The following is a 19029-nucleotide window of genomic DNA, read 5'->3' as shown; positions in this document are numbered from 1 at the left end:
TACTGACTAGCATAAATCTGTTCACAAGTAAGCCACATATACCGACACTACTGACTAGCATAAATCTGTTCACAAATTAGCCACATATACCAGCACTACTGACTAGCATAAATCTGTTCACAAGTAAGCCACATACCGGCACTACTGACTAGCATAAATCTGTTCACAAGTAAGCCACATACCGACACTACTGACTAGCATAAATCTGTTCACAAATTAGCCACATATACCAGCACTACTGACTAGCATAAATCTGTTCACAAGTAAGCCACATATACCAGCACTACTGACTAGCATAAATCTGTTCACAAGTAAGCCACATATACCGGCACTACTGACTAGCATAAATCTGTTCACAAGTAAGCCACATACCGACACTACTGACTAGCATAAATCTGTTCACAAGTAAGCCACATATACCAGCACTACTGACTAGCATAAATCTGTTCACAAATTAGCCACATATACCGGCACTACTGACTAGCATAAATCTGTTCACAAGTAAGTCACATATACCGACACTACTGACTAGCATAAATCTGTTCACAAGTAAGCCACATATACCGACACTACTGACTAGCATAAATCTGTTCACAAGTAAGCCACATATACCAGCACTACTGACTAGCATAAATCTGTTCACAAGTAAGTCACATACCGACACTACTGACTAGCATAAATCTGTTCACAAGTAAGCCACATACCGACACTACTGACTAGCATAAATCTGTTCACAAGTAAGCCACATATACCAGCACTACTGGCTAGCATAAATCTGTTCACAAGTAAGCCACATATACCAGCACTACTGGCTAGCATAAATCTGTTCACAAGTAAGCCACATACCAGCACTACTGACTAGCATAAATCTGTTCACAAGTAAGCCACATATACCAGCACTACTGGCTAGCATAAATCTGTTCACAAGTAAGCCACATACCAGCACTACTGACTAGCATAAATCTGTTCACAAGTAAGCCACATACCGACACTACTGACTAGCATAAATCTGTTCACAAGTAAGCCACATACCAGCACTACTGACTAGCATAAATCTGTTCACAAGTAAGCCACATACCGACACTACTGACTAGCATAAATCTGTTCACAAATTAGCCACATATACCAGCACTACTGACTAGCATAAATCTGTTCACAAGTAAGCCACATACCAGCACTACTGACTAGCATAAATCTGTTCACAAATTAGCCACATATACCAGCACTACTGACTAGCATAAATCTGTTCACAAGTAAGCCACATACCGGCACTACTGACTAGCATAAATCTGTTCACAAATTAGCCACATATACCGGCACTACTGACTAGCATAAATCTGTTCACAAGTAAGCCACATACCGGCACTACTGACTAGCATAAATCTGTTCACAAATTAGCCACATACCAGTACTACTGACTAGCATAAATCTGTTCACAAGTAAGTCACATATACCAGCACTACTGACTAGCATAAATCTGTTCACAAGTAAGTCACATATACCAGCACTACTGACTAGCATAAATCTGTTCACAAGTAAGCCACATACCGACACTACTGACTAGCATAAATCTGTTCACAAATTAGCCACATATACCAGCACTACTGACTAGCATAAATCTGTTCACAAGTAAGCCACATACCGGCACTACTGACTAGCATAAATCTGTTCACAAGTAAGTCACATATACCAGCACTACTGACTAGCATAAATCTGTTCACAAGTAAGCCACATACCGACACTACTGACTAGCATAAATCTGTTCACAAATTAGCCACATATACCAGCACTACTGACTAGCATAAATCTGTTCACAAGTAAGCCACATACCGGCACTACTGACTAGCATAAATCTGTTCACAAGTAAGCCACATACCGACACTACTGACTAGCATAAATCTGTTCACAAATTAGCCACATATACCAGCACTACTGACTAGCATAAATCTGTTCACAAGTAAGCCACATATACCAGCACTACTGACTAGCATAAATCTGTTCACAAGTAAGCCACATATACCGGCACTACTGACTAGCATAAATCTGTTCACAAGTAAGCCACATACCGACACTACTGACTAGCATAAATCTGTTCACAAGTAAGCCACATATACCAGCACTACTGACTAGCATAAATCTGTTCACAAATTAGCCACATATACCGGCACTACTGACTAGCATAAATCTGTTCACAAGTAAGTCACATATACCGACACTACTGACTAGCATAAATCTGTTCACAAGTAAGCCACATACCGACACTACTGACTAGCATAAATCTGTTCACAAGTAAGCCACATATACCAGCACTACTGACTAGCATAAATCTGTTCACAAGTAAGTCACATACCGACACTACTGACTAGCATAAATCTGTTCACAAGTAAGCCACATACCGACACTACTGACTAGCATAAATCTGTTCACAAGTAAGCCACATATACCAGCACTACTGGCTAGCATAAATCTGTTCACAAGTAAGCCACATATACCAGCACTACTGGCTAGCATAAATCTGTTCACAAGTAAGCCACATACCAGCACTACTGACTAGCATAAATCTGTTCACAAGTAAGCCACATATACCAGCACTACTGGCTAGCATAAATCTGTTCACAAGTAAGCCACATACCAGCACTACTGACTAGCATAAATCTGTTCACAAGTAAGCCACATACCGACACTACTGACTAGCATAAATCTGTTCACAAGTAAGCCACATACCAGCACTACTGACTAGCATAAATCTGTTCACAAGTAAGCCACATACCGACACTACTGACTAGCATAAATCTGTTCACAAATTAGCCACATATACCAGCACTACTGACTAGCATAAATCTGTTCACAAGTAAGCCACATACCAGCACTACTGACTAGCATAAATCTGTTCACAAATTAGCCACATATACCAGCACTACTGACTAGCATAAATCTGTTCACAAGTAAGCCACATACCGGCACTACTGACTAGCATAAATCTGTTCACAAATTAGCCACATATACCGGCACTACTGACTAGCATAAATCTGTTCACAAGTAAGCCACATACCGGCACTACTGACTAGCATAAATCTGTTCACAAATTAGCCACATACCAGTACTACTGACTAGCATAAATCTGTTCACAAGTAAGTCACATATACCAGCACTACTGACTAGCATAAATCTGTTCACAAGTAAGTCACATATACCGGCACTACTGACTAGCATAAATCTGTTCACAAATTAGCCACATATACCGACACTACTAACTAGCATAAATCTGTTCACAAGTAAACCACATACCAGCACTACTGACTAGCATAAATCTGTTCACAAGTAAGCCACATACCAGCACTACTGACTAGCATAAATCTGTTCACAAGTAAGCCACATACCGGCACTACTGACTAGCATAAATCTGTTCACAAGTAAGCCACATACCAGCACTACTGACTACCATAAATCTGTTCACAAGTAAGCCACATACCAGCACTACTGACTAGCATAAATCTGTTCACAAGTAAGCCACATACCAGCACTACTGACTAGCATAAATATGTTCACAAGTAAGCCACATACCAGAACTACTGACTAGCATAAATCTGTTCACAAGTAAGCCACATACCAGCACTACTGACTAGCATAAATCTGTTCACAAATTAGCCACATATACCAGCACTACTGACTAGCATAAATCTGTTCACAAGTAAGTCACATATACCAGCACTACTGACTAGCATAAATCTGTTCACAAGTAAGCCACATACCGACACTACTGACTAGCATAAATCTGTTCACAAATTAGCCACATATACCAGCACTACTGACTAGCATAAATCTGTTCACAAGTAAGCCACATACCAGCACTACTGACTAGCATAAATCTGTTCACAAATTAGCCACATATACCAGCACTACTGACTAGCATAAATCTGTTCACAAGTAAGCCACATACCGGCACTACTGACTAGCATAAATCTGTTCACAAATTAGCCACATATACCGGCACTACTGACTAGCATAAATCTGTTCACAAATTAGCCACATACCAGTACTACTGACTAGCATAAATCTGTTCACAAGTAAGTCACATATACCAGCACTACTGACTAGCATAAATCTGTTCACAAGTAAGTCACATATACCGGCACTACTGACTAGCATAAATCTGTTCACAAATTAGCCACATATACCGACACTACTGACTAGCATAAATCTGTTCACAAGTAAGCCACATACCAGCACTACTGACTAGCATAAATCTGTTCACAAGTAAGCCACATACCAGCACTACTGACTAGCATAAATCTGTTCACAAGTAAGTCACATATACCAGTACTACTGACTAGCATAAATCTGTTCACAAATTAGCCACATATACCGGCACTACTGACTAGCATAAATCTGTTCACAAATTAGCCACATATACCAGCACTACTGACTAGCATAAATCTGTTCACAAGTAAGCCACATACCGGCACTACTGACTAGCATAAATCTGTTCACAAGTAAGCCACATACCAGCACTACTGACTAGCATAAATCTGTTCACAAGTAAGCAACATACCGGCACTACTGACTAGCATAAATCTGTTCACAAGTAAGTCACATACCGACACTACTGACTAGCATAAATCTGTTCACAAGTAAGCCACATACCGACACTACTGACTAGCATAAATCTGTTCACAAATTAGCCACATACCAGCACTACTGACTAGCATAAATCTGTTCACAAGTAAGTCACATATACCGACACTACTGACTAGCATAAATCTGTTCACAAGTAAGCCACATACCAGCACTACTGACTAGCATAAATCTGTTCACAAGTAAGTCACATATACCAGCACTACTGACTAGCATAAATCTGTTCACAAGTAAGTCACATATACCGACACTACTGACTAGCATAAATCTGTTCACAAATTAGCCACATACCAGCACTACTGACTAGCATAAATCTGTTCACAAGTAAGCCACATATACCAGCACTACTGACTAGCATAAATCTGTTCACAAGTAAGCCACATACCAGTACTACTGACTAGCATAAATCTGTTCACAAGTAAGCCACATATACCAGTACTACTGACTAGCATAAATCTGTTCACAAGTAAGCCACATACCGACACTACTGACTAGCATAAATCTGTTCACAAATTAGCCACATACCAGCACTACTGACTAGCATAAATCTGTTCACAAGTAAGCCACATACCAGCACTACTGACTAGCATAAATCTGTTCACAAGTAAGCCACATACCGACACTACTGACTAGCATAAATCTGTTCACAAGTAAGCCACATACCAGCACTACTGACTAGCATAAATCTGTTCACAAGTAAGCCACATATACCAGCACTACTGACTAGCATAAATCTGTTCACAAGTAAGTCACATATACCAGCACTACTGACTAGCATAAATCTGTTCACAAGTAAGCCACATACCGACACTACTGACTAGCATAAATCTGTTCACAAGTAAGCCACATATACCAGCACTACTGACTAGCATAAATCTGTTCACAAGTAAGCCACATATACCAGCACTACTGACTAGCATAAATCTGTTCACAAGTAAGCCACATACCGACACTACTGACTAGCACAAATCTGTTCACAAGTAAGCCACATACCAGCACTACTGACTAGCATAAATCTGTTCACAAGTAAGTCACATATACCAGCACTACTGACAAGCATAAATCTGTTCACAAGTAAGTCACATATACCGACACTACTGACTAGCATAAATCTGTTCACAAATTAGCCACATATACCAACACTACTGACTAGCATAAATCTGTTCACAAATTAGCCACATATACCAGCACTACTGACTAGCATAAATCTGTTCACAAATTAGCCACATATACCAGCACTACTGACTAGCATAAATCTGTTCACAAGTAAGCCACATACCGACACTACTGACTAGCATAAATCTGTTCACAAATTAGCCACATATACCGACACTACTGACTAGCATAAATCTGTTCACAAATTAGCCACATATACCAGCACTACTGACTAGCATAAATCTGTTCACAAATTAGCCACATATACCAGCACTACTGACTAGCATAAATCTGTTCACAAGTAAGCCACATACCAGCACTACTGACTAGCATAAATCTGTTCACAAGTAAGCCACATACCGACACTACTGACTAGCATAAATCTGTTCACAAGTAAGCCAAATACCAGCACTACTGACTAGCATAAATCTGTTCACAAGTAAGCCACATACCGACACTACTGACTAGCATAAATCTGTTCACAAGTAAGCCACATATACCAGCACTACTGACTAGCATAAATCTGTTCACAAGTAAGCCACATACCGACACTACTGACTAGCATAAATCTGTTCACAAATTAGCCACATATACCAGCACTACTGACTAGCATAAATCTGTTCACAAGTAAGCCACATATACCAGTACTACTGACTAGCATAAATCTGTTCACAAGTAAGCCACATACCGACACTACTGACTAGCATAAATCTGTTCACAAATTAGCCACATATACCAGCACTACTGACTAGCATAAATCTGTTCACAAGTAAGCCACATACCGACACTACTGACTAGCATAAATCTGTTCACAAATTAGCCACATATACCAGCACTACTGACTAGCATAAAACTGTTCACAAGTAAGCCACATATACCAGCACTACTGACTAGCATAAATCTGTTCACAAGTAAGCCACATATACCGACACTACTGACTAGCATAAATCTGTTCACAAATTAGCCACATATACCGACACTACTGACTAGCATAAATCTGTTCACAAGTAAGCCACATACCAGCACTACTGACTAGCATAAATCTGTTCACAAGTAAGTCACATACCAGCACTACTGACTAGCATAAATCTGTTCACAAATTAGCCACATACCGACACTACTGACTAGCATAAATCTGTTCACAAGTAAGTCACATATACCGACACTACTGACTAGCATAAATCTGTTCACAAGTAAGTCACATATACCAGCACTACTGACTAGCATAAATCTGTTCACAAGCAAGTCACATATACCGACACTACTGACTAGCATAAATCTGTTCACAAGTAAGTCACATATACCGACACTACTGACTAGCATAAATCTGTTCACAAGTAAGTCACATATACCGGCACTACTGACTAGCATAAATCTGTTCACAAGTAAGCCACATACCGACACTACTGACTAGCATAAATCTGTTCACAAGTAAGCCACATACCGACACTACTGACTAGCATAAATCTGTTCACAAGTAAGCCACACATACCAGCACTACTGACTAGCATAAATCTGTTCACAAGTAAGTCACATATACCAGTACTACTGACTAGCATAAATCTGTTCACAAGTAAGCCACATACCAGCACTACTGACTAGCATAAATCTGTTCACAAATTAGCCACATATACCAGCACTACTGACTAGCATAAATATGTTCACAAGTAAGCCACATATACCAGCACTACTGGCTAGCATAAATCTGTTCACAAGTAAGCCACATACCAGCACTACTGACTAGCATAAATCTGTTCACAAATTAGCCACATATACCGACACTACTGACTAGCATAAATCTGTTCACAAGTAAGTCACATATACCAGTACTACTGACTAGCATAAATCTGTTCACAAGTAAGCCACATATACCAGTACTACTGACTAGCATAAATCTGTTCACAAGTAAGCCACATATACCAGTACTACTGACTAGCATAAATCTGTTCACAAGTAAGCCACATACCGACACTACTGACTAGCATAAATCTGTTCACAAATTAGCCACATACCGACACTACTGACTAGCATAAATCTGTTCACAAATTAGCCACATACCAGCACTACTGACTAGCATAAATCTGTTCACAAGTAAGTCACATACCGACACTACTGACTAGCATAAATCTGTTCACAAATTAGCCACATATACCAGCACTACTGACTAGCATAAATCTGTTCACAAATTAGCCACATATACCAGCACTACTGACTAGCATAAATCTGTTCACAAATTAGCCACATATACCAGCACTACTGACTAGCATAAATCTGTTCACAAATTAGCCACATATACCGACACTACTGACTAGCATAAATCTGTTCACAATTAAGTCACATACCGACACTACTGACTACCATAAATCTGTTCACAAATTAGCCACATATACCAGCACTACTGACTAGCATAAATCTGTTCACAAATTAGCCACATATACCAGCACTACTGACTAGCATAAATCTGTTCACAAGTAAGCCACATATACCAGCACTACTGACTAGCATAAATCTGTTCACAATTAAGTCACATACCGACACTACTGACTAGCATAAATCTGTTCACAAGTAAGCCACATACCAGCACTACTGACTAGCATAAATCTGTTCACAAATTAGCCACATACCAGCACTACTGACTAGCATAAATCTGTTCACAAATTAGCCACATATACCAGCACTACTGACTAGCATAAATCTGTTCACAAGTAAGCCACATACCAGCACTACTGACTAGCATAAATCTGTTCACAAGTAAGCCACATACCAGCACTACTGACTAGCATAAATCTGTTCACAAATTAGCCACATATACCAGCACTACTGACTAGCATAAATCTGTTCACAAGTAAGCCACATATACCAGCACTACTGACTAGCATAAATCTGTTCACAAATTAGCCACATATACCAGCACTACTGACTAGCATAAATCTGTTCACAAATTAGCCACATATACCGACACTACTGACTAGCATAAATCTGTTCACAAATTAGCCACATATACCAGCAGTACTGACTAGCATAAATCTGTTCACAAGTAAGCCACATATACCAGCACTACTGACTAGCATAAATCTGTTCACAAATTAGCCACATATACCAGCACTACTGACTAGCATAAATCTGTTCACAAATTAGCCACATATACCGACACTACTGACTAGCATAAATCTGTTCACAAATTAGCCACATATACCAGCACTACTGACTAGCATAAATCTGTTCACAAGTAAGCCATATACCAGCACTACTGACTAGCATAAATCTGTTCACAAGTAAGCCACATACCGACACTACTGACTAGCATAAATCTGTTCACAAATTAGCCACATATACCAGCACTACTGACTAGCATAAATCTGTTCACAAGTAAGCCACATACCAGCACTACTGACTAGCATAAATCTGTTCACAAGTAAGTCACATACCAGCACTACTGACTAGCGTAAAACTGTTCACAAGTAAGCCACATATACCAGCACTACTGACTAGCATAAATCTGTTCACAAATTAGCCACATATACCGACACTACTGACTAGCATAAATCTGTTCACAAGTAAGCCACACATACCAGTACTACTGACAAGCATAAATCTGTTCACAAATTAGCCACATACCAGCACTACTGACTAGCATAAATCTGTTCACAAGTAAGCCACATACCAGTACTACTGACTAGCATAAATCTGTTCACAAGTAAGTCACATATACCAGTACTACTGACTAGCATAAATCTGTTCACAAGTAAGCCACATATCAGTACTACTGACTAGCATAAATCTGTTCACAAGTAAGCCACATACCGACACTACTGACTAGTATAAATCTGTTCACAAATTAGCCACATATACCAGCACTACTGACTAGCATAAATCTGTTCACAAGTATTAAGCCACATATACCAGCACTACTGACTAGCATAAATCTGTTCACAAATTAGCCACATATACCGACACTACTGACTAGCATAAATCTGTTCACAAGTAAGCCACATATACCAGCACTACTGACTAGCATAAATCTGTTCACAAGTAAGCCACATATACCAGCACTACTGGCTAGCATAAATCTGTTCACAAGTAAGCCACATACCAGCACTACTGACTAGCATAAATCTGTTCACAAATTAGCCACATATACCGACACTACTGACTAGCATAAATCTGTTCACAAGTAAGTCACATATACCAGTACTACTGACTAGCATAAATCTGTTCACAAGTTAGCCACATATACCAGTACTACTGACTAGCATAAATCTGTTCACAAGTAAGCCACATACCGACACTACTGACTAGCATAAATCTGTTCACAAGTAAGCCACATATACCAGCACTACTGACTAGCATAAATCTGTTCACAAGTAAGTCACATACCGACACTACTGACTAGCATAAATCTGTTCACAAATTAGCCACATATACCAGCACTACTGACTAGCATAAATCTGTTCACAAATTAGCCACATATACCAGCACTACTGACTAGCATAAATCTGTTCACAAATTAGCCACATATACCAGCACTACTGACTAGCATAAATCTGTTCACAAATTAGCCACATATACCGACACTACTGACTAGCATAAATCTGTTCACAATTAAGTCACATACCGACACTACTGACTAGCATAAATCTGTTCACAAATTAGCCACATATACCAGCACTACTGACTAGCATAAATCTGTTCACAAATTAGCCACATATACCAGCACTACTGACTAGCATAAATCTGTTCACAAGTAAGCCACATATACCAGCACTACTGACTAGCATAAATCTGTTCACAATTAAGTCACATACCGACACTACTGACTAGCATAAATCTGTTCACAAGTAAGCCACATACCAGCACTACTGACTAGCATAAATCTGTTCACAATTAAGTCACATACCGACACTACTGACTAGCATAAATCTGTTCACAAATTAGCCACATATACCGACACTACTGACTAGCATAAATCTGTTCACAAATTAGCCACATATACCAGCACTACTGACTAGCATAAATCTGTTCACAAGTAAGCCACATATACCAGCACTACTGACTAGCATAAATCTGTTCACAAATTAGCCACATATACCAGCACTACTGACTAGCATAAATCTGTTCACAAATTAGCCACATATACCGACACTACTGACTAGCATAAATCTGTTCACAAATTAGCCACATATACCAGCACTACTGACTAGCATAAATCTGTTCACAAGTAAGCCACATATACCAGCACTACTGACTAGCATAAATCTGTTCACAAATTAGCCACATATACCAGCACTACTGACTAGCATAAATCTGTTCACAAATTAGCCACATATACCGACACTACTGACTAGCATAAATCTGTTCACAAATTAGCCACATATACCAGCACTACTGACTAGCATAAATCTGTTCACAAGTAAGCCATATACCAGCACTACTGACTAGCATAAATCTGTTCACAAGTAAGCCACATACCGACACTACTGACTAGCATAAATCTGTTCACAAGTAAGTCACATACCAGCACTACTGACTAGCGTAAAACTGTTCACAAGTAAGCCACATATACCAGCACTACTGACTAGCATAAATCTGTTCACAAATTAGCCACATATACCGACACTACTGACTAGCATAAATCTGTTCACAAGTAAGCCACACATACCAGTACTACTGACAAGCATAAATCTGTTCACAAATTAGCCACATACCAGCACTACTGACTAGCATAAATCTGTTCACAAGTAAGCCACATACCAGTACTACTGACTAGCATAAATCTGTTCACAAGTAAGTCACATATACCAGCACTACTGACTAGCATAAATCTGTTCACAAGTAAGTCACATATACCGACACTACTGACTAGCATAAATCTGTTCACAAGTAAGTCACATATACCAGCACTACTGACTAGCATAAATCTGTTCACAAGTAAGTCACATATACCGACACTACTGACTAGCATAAATCTGTTCACAAGTAAGTCACATATACCGACACTACTGACTAGAATAAATCTGTTCACAAGTAAGTCACATATACCGACACTACTGACTAGCATAAATCTGTTCACAAGTAAGCCACATATACCGACACTACTGACTAGCATAAATCTGTTCACAAATTAGCCACATATACCAGTACTACTGACTAGCATAAATCTGTTCACAAGTAAGCCACATATACCAGCACTACTGACTAGCATAAATCTGTTCACAAATTAGCCACATATACCAGCACTACTGACTAGCATAAATCTGTTCACAAGTAAGCCACATATACCAGCACTACTGACTAGCATAAATCTGTTCACAAATTAGCCACATATACCGACACTACTGACTAGCATAAATCTGTTCACAAGTAAGCCACATACCAGCACTACTGACTAGCATAAATCTGTTCACAAGTAAGCCACATATACCAGCACTACTGACTAGCATAAATCTGTTCACAAGTAAGCCACATACCGACACTACTGACTAGCATAAATCTGTTCACAAGTAAGCCACATACCAGTACTACTGACTAGCATAAATCTGTTCACAAGTAAGCCACATACCAGCACTACTGACTAGCATAAATCTGTTCACAAGTAAGCCACATACCGACACTACTGACTAGCATAAATCTGTTCACAAGTAAGCCACATATACCAGTACTACTGACTAGCATAAATCTGTTCACAAGTAAGCCACATATACCAGCACTACTGACTAGCATAAATCTGTTCACAAGTAAGTCACATACTGACACTACTGACTAGCATAAATCTGTTCACAAATTAGCCACATATACCAGCACTACTGACTAGCATAAATCTGTTCACAAATTAGCCACATATACCAGCACTACTGACTAGCATAAATCTGTTCACAAATTAGCCACATATACCAGCACTACTGACTAGCATAAATCTGTTCACAAGTAAGTCACATATACCAGCACTACTGACTAGCATAAATCTGTTCACAAGTAAGCCACATATACCAGCACTACTGACTAGCATAAATCTGTTCACAAATTAGCCACATATACCAGCACTACTGACTAGCATAAATATGTTCACAAGTAAGTCACATATACCAGCACTACTGACTAGCATAAATCTGTTCACAAGTAAGTCACATATACCAGCACTACTGACTAGCATAAATATGTTCACAAGTAAGCCACATACCAGCACTACTGACTAGCATAAATCTGTTCACAAATTAGCCACATATACCAGCACTACTGACTAGCATAAATATGTTCACAAGTAAGTCACATATACCAGCACTACTGACTAGCATAAATCTGTTCACAAGTAAGCCACATATACCAGCACTACTGACTAGCATAAATCTGTTCACAAATTAGCCACATATACCAGCACTACTGACTAGCATAAATCTGTTCACAAATTAGCCACATATACCAGCACTACTGACTAGCATAAATCTGTTCACAAGTAAGCCACATATACCAGCACTACTGACTAGCATTGCCGAACTCAAAGAATTCCATAGTACAATTAATTCATCACTAGATTTCTTCAACGGACTTGTGGGAGAATTGTATGGGAGTGTTTCTGCACTTGAACTTGAAAATCAAGAAATCAAAGAAGCCAGTGATCATCTAATCAGTTGCATCACAGAGCTTGAGAAATCTACAGAAAGTTTGAACCAGTACAGTACGAGAGAACAATTTAGAATAACATGGAATACCTGAAAGTACAGATGGGAGAGAAAACACAGACGCGATTACAGTAAGAGTACTACAAAAGATTGACCCAGAGATCATGGAATGTGACATTGAGGTCACACACAGAATAGGTCAAAAGCATACAGGTATGGTGCCGGGTCTACTCTACCCAGACCAATCATCGATCATATCTACTGGAAAAAAAAGAAACTTGCAAATATTACCACTAACAATGTTGGATATGACCATCGCAGTAAAATCTACATAAATGAAAATCTTACGCCACAAGCACGTAAACTCTTCAAACTGTACAAGGGTTATTTTCTTGTTGGTGATTTGAACATTGATTTAAGCAGTCTATCCAAATTAAGAGGGGTTAACTTGTTAGACACTTTAGCATGTTTTAATTTTGAACATACATTAACCTGCCCTCCTAGTATTACGAAAAACACTTCAACAATTCTAGATCACTTTTACACTAATGTCACTGGTAAACAAATCAAGGCAGGTACAATAATTTCAGATATTTCAGATCATTTACCAATTTTTGCTTTTTTTCCTTCAATTGATATACCATCTCCATCTTCTGCCATTGCATACATGCCAGATTATAGAAACTTTCAGACAGAAGCTTTTAGAGATGATATAAAATCTAAGAGTTGGGACCAAGTGCTACATTGTCAGGATGTACATTTGGCTTATGCAATTTTACCAGTGCATTTCTGGAAATTTGTAATAAGCATGCTCCTTTTAATGCACTGCCAAAGGAAAAAGAGTTTGAGGAGGCAAAAAGATAAACTTTGGATTACGAATGCTATAAAAAATATAGACTACTTGGAAAAGTTCACAAAAGTCATTTTAATGAGCAACTTTTTAATTATTACAAAAAATTAAACATAGGAACATCCTGACAAGTACGCTGAGAAGGGCTTAAATGCAATATTATGTTAATCTATTTTCTGTAAATAATGGTAATATGAAGGAGACCTGGGAATTTTAAATGAATTAATTGGGAAAACAAAACATAAACAAATGATATTTCCAGACCGTTTGGAAGTTGTCAGTAATGATTCCAATAATATTCATACAAATCTTAGTGACTTTGTGGAAGATTTTAATACTTTTTTTGTTCATGTTGAGGAAAATCTAGCCGCTAAATTACCCTCTTGTGACAATTTAACATTTCAAAATTATCTGAGTAATAATTTCAAAAACTCATTCTTTTTTCAGCCAGTGACCGAGAATGAGATCTTAAACTTAATTGTGAATTTAGATGTCCGTAAAGCCACAGGTTGGGATGAAATTCCCTCCAAACATATTAAGGAAGCAAGTATTTACATCTGTACTCCATTATGTCACATCATTAATCTGTCCTTCTCCACTGCTCAATTCCCAAATCCCCTGAAGGTCGCCAGTGTATTGCCTTTATACAAAAAATAGCACCAATGGCATTGTAGCACGACTGTACAGTTTTTGAAATGTTTACCCATATGCTGATCCATGCTAGGTATAGGTGTTCATTTGCTGAATGACTATTCATACATTATTGAATATTTGTTCATTTGTTTAATTATCCCTGTTATCTTTGCAATATATGTGATCACTTGGCTGTTGCTGTGGGAGTGGTCTTGTTACTAGGCACATTTGCATACATTTTTTGAATGTTTATTCATTTGTCTATAATCCCTGTTATCTTTGCAATATATGTGATCACTTGGCTGTTGCTAAGGGATGTGGTCTTGTTGCTAGTCACATTTGCATACATTTCTTGAATGTTTATTCATTTGTCTATAAATCTGTGTTGTTATCTTTGCAAAATATGTGTGATCATTTGGCTATTGTTATGGGCGTGGTCTTGTTGCTAGGCAAATTACATACATTTTTTGAATGTTTTATTCATTTGTCTATTCATCCCCATGGTCATCTTTGTGGAATACACCACCAATTGGCTGTTGCTATGGGTGTGGACTTGTTGCTAGGCAAGTTTACATACATTTTTGGAAAGTTCATTTAATTACCTATTAATCCCTGTTATCTTTGCAATATATCTGATCATGTGGTGTACCTCAAGGGTCGATACTTGGCCCAACTCTTTTCTTAATTTATATAAATGATATCACAAACTTCAATTTCAGGCTATATGCTGATGATTCTAACTTGTTTCACTCTACATCCGCAAATCAAACACACTTTCTCTTAATGACATTAACTCAGAATTTGAAGGTGATTCAGTAGTGTGATGCGAACAAATTGACCATTAATTCTGCAAAGACTGTTTACATGATCGCTGGGGGAAAACAAAGTTTCAGAAAGGTTGAGGAATTTATTACATTTATTTTTATAAAGAATTGTTTGAATAAATTATTTTTATAAAGAATTGTTTGAATAAATTATTTTTATAAAGAATTGTTTGAATAAATTATTTTTATAAAGAATTGTGTGAATAAATTATTTTTATAAAGAATTGTTTGAATAAATTATTTTTATAAAGAATTGTTTGAATAAATTATTTTTATAAATAATTGTTTGAATAATGAACTGTAAACAAATAATTTCTTACCTTGTAGCTTGGAATCCCAGTGGAACTCTGCTTGCTGTATACAAAACATACAATACATAAACTTGAAGTTATTGTATCAAACAAAGCTTTTTTACAACAAGTTTTTGTAGAAAACACACCCCCCCCCCCATGCCTTACTTTTATGTGACTGAATGGAGACATGATTTAAAAGAAATTGGTGACAACAAATAAATACTACAAAGTTTAGAAAATTGCTAAATTTTGATAAATGAACCTTAAGATCAGAGTCAAGGCCAAAGGTCAATGTCTCAAAAACAAGTTTAAACCTGGCAATATGGAGGTAGACACTTGAATGTAGTCTCTGTACATTCAATGTTCATTCTAGAGCACAGCATCACAGGATTAACACACATTTTCCATAAAAGGCCCTAATAAATCTGATGACTGAAGCCACAGTGAGGGCCTTGTTCAAAAATGGTTCGTGATGTCTGCATTCCTACCTTTATTTTACTATGTATCTTTGAAATCAGTTCTCACACAAAAAATTACAAAATTTTACTGAAAATATTATGTTTTGAATGAGAATGTCCACCTATTCAGTGACTCCAGGATCCAGCTTTGAGATAATAACCTCGAGATCACGCACTTTGAAATTTACTTCTGTGTTGGTCATTATATATTCACAGCACTTCTAATAAAAGGTCAAAAATGCTAATAGCCATTGTCTTACAGGGAAGGGTAAGATATGTGCATCACATCCCATGATTGGCTATTTCCCCATGCCACTCTCTGTCAACTTGTCAACAGCTTTAATGATGTTCAGTCAAAAGGTCATGCAGCGGACGATGCCCTTATATCTCCAGGGTTATTTGCAGTTGAAACGAAAGCAAGGACCTATTATTTTTAAATGATTTATGAAGTTCAAGCAGGAAAATGGGATAAAAGGAAGGATATCATTTTTACCTTTTTTGTAATTAGGCTATATCTTAAGAATGCATACTTCAAATTCAATATAATTTAGTACATATGTTAACCATAAGAAAACACATATGTCCTATCAAGTTTGTTGATGTACCTTACAGTGTTAAGGAATAATTTGCATAATTAATGATTCTTGGTAATTAGGCTATATCTTTACGACTGCATACTTCAATTTCAATACCATTCAGTACATATATCAACCATAATAATACACACCTTTCCTATTATCAAGTTTGTTCCTACAACTTTTACCTTTAATGAGTATTTAAATAATGAAAGATATTCAGTAATTAAGCTGTATCATATACACTCTTCAAATTCCGTATAATTTGGCACATACATTAACCTAAGAAAGCACACTTGTCCAAAAACAAAGCCTGTTACCATAGATAGTTTTTTCGTTTAATGAGTTATTTGCATAATTAGTGATTCCCTTACAGGAGGCACTCAGTTTAAATCTGGTTACTTGTTTTCAAGGTTTATATGTTTGTTTTATTTTGATGTTCCAAATCCAATGTGCTGTCTCTTAGCATTATAAAGTGTACTGTGTTGTCTCATTAATAGCATGTAGAAATTACAGTACCATATCTCAACAGTGTTGATTGTTGTTATGAGTGAGTATAAATGGTGCAAATTACCAAAGTAAGTTCCATGGACATTTTAACAGGCATCCTCTTATGAACTGTGGTAATTAAAGTACACATGACAAGCATTAAACTCCCTTTGTTGTTTTTCTGATTGTAGAGTAAATGTGTGAATCTATTTATTAGTTATATCAATATGTTTTTGAGAAAATCTTAAGAACATTAATGTAACATACCTCAACTACGGTTTCATTTCCTTTAGTGACAGTTTGATTTGTTGTCATAGCGACAATAGCAATACTTAAATTGACTCGTAAAGCATAAACATTGCAAAAGCCCAGGAATCCCATGACAGCCAGGATATATCTTTTGGGAATTTTCTGGAAACAGTTCTCCATTCCTGTGACAGCTTTCCTCTCTTCAAATTCATGGCTATAGGCACTACGAATAGAGCTTCTTTCACTGTATATCTCTTGCATTGGAGTACTTGCACTTGCTACTTTTTTATCACTCTCTTCTGCTGGTTTATCCATTCTCTCTGATATGTAAATTAAATGCCTGTAAAATACTGACATAAAACAGGAACAGTTTTAGAGCACAGAATTTTGTTGTGAATTTTTGACATTTTTGTAAGTTTTCTACAATAACATTAAACAATGAATTATACAGTCATCAGATGTAAACTGAATGTCTTCCTCCACACATTATCAGTGTGGCAAATTCTGAGCTGACAATATTACATGGTATATCACTTAATTTGTAAATTTCATTAATAATGCAATTGACCCAATAATATTAAAAATAGCACCAATGGCATTGTATAACATAACTGTACAGTTTTTAAAAATGTTTACTGACATGCTGACCCAATGCCATCGTCGCAAACCATGGGCTGCTTTACGGCAATGTTCTTAATGAGCCTCTCACGTTTATTTCGAAATGTAGTGGTAGAAATAATAACTCAGGTTTGCAAGAATGACCCATGCTAGGTATAGGTGTTCATTTGCTGAATGAATATCCAGTTGTCTATCCAACCCTGTTGTTATCTTTGCAATATACATGATCATTTGACTTTTGCTATGGTGGTGGTCATGTTGCTAGACATATTTGCAAGCATTTTTTGACTGCTCGTTAATTAACTTGTCAATGAATCCCTGATGTCATCTTTGCAATATACGTTACCTATTGGCTGTTGCTATGGGCGTGCCCCTGTTGCTATGTACATTTGCATACATTTTTTGAATGTTTATTCATTTGTGTATTAATCCCTGTTATCTTTGCAATATACGTGATTATTTTGCTGTTGCTATGGGTGTGGTCCTGTTGTTAGGCACATTTACATACATTTTTTGAATGGTTATTCACTTGTCTCTTAATCTCTGTTATCTTCACAATATCTGTGATCATTTGGCTGTTGCCATGAGCATGGTCTTGTTGCTAGGCATAGTTGCATACAATTTTTGAATGTTT

General features: G+C 37.4%; 1 protein-coding gene across 1 annotated transcript in view; it reads right to left on the bottom strand.

Annotated features, from left to right (window-relative positions):
- Positions 1-18092, bottom strand: part of LOC144444415 (vesicular glutamate transporter 1-like) — a 51918-nt gene extending 33826 nt beyond the window's left edge. Inside the window, exons 1-2 of the mRNA XM_078133827.1 lie at positions 17796-18092; positions 16034-16067 (exon numbers count right to left, since the gene is read on the bottom strand). Of these exons, the coding sequence (XP_077989953.1) occupies positions 16034-16067; positions 17796-18092 (331 nt within the window). The remainder of the gene's footprint in view (positions 1-16033; positions 16068-17795) is intronic.
- Positions 18093-19029: the final 937 nt, after the last annotated feature.

This window comes from Glandiceps talaboti, chromosome 13 (assembly GCF_964340395.1).
Source record: "Glandiceps talaboti chromosome 13, keGlaTala1.1, whole genome shotgun sequence".
Classification (NCBI taxonomy): Eukaryota; Metazoa; Hemichordata; class Enteropneusta; family Spengelidae; genus Glandiceps; species Glandiceps talaboti.
Note: the sequence above shows the minus strand (reverse complement) of the source record. Positions and strands in the feature narration are given on the sequence as shown.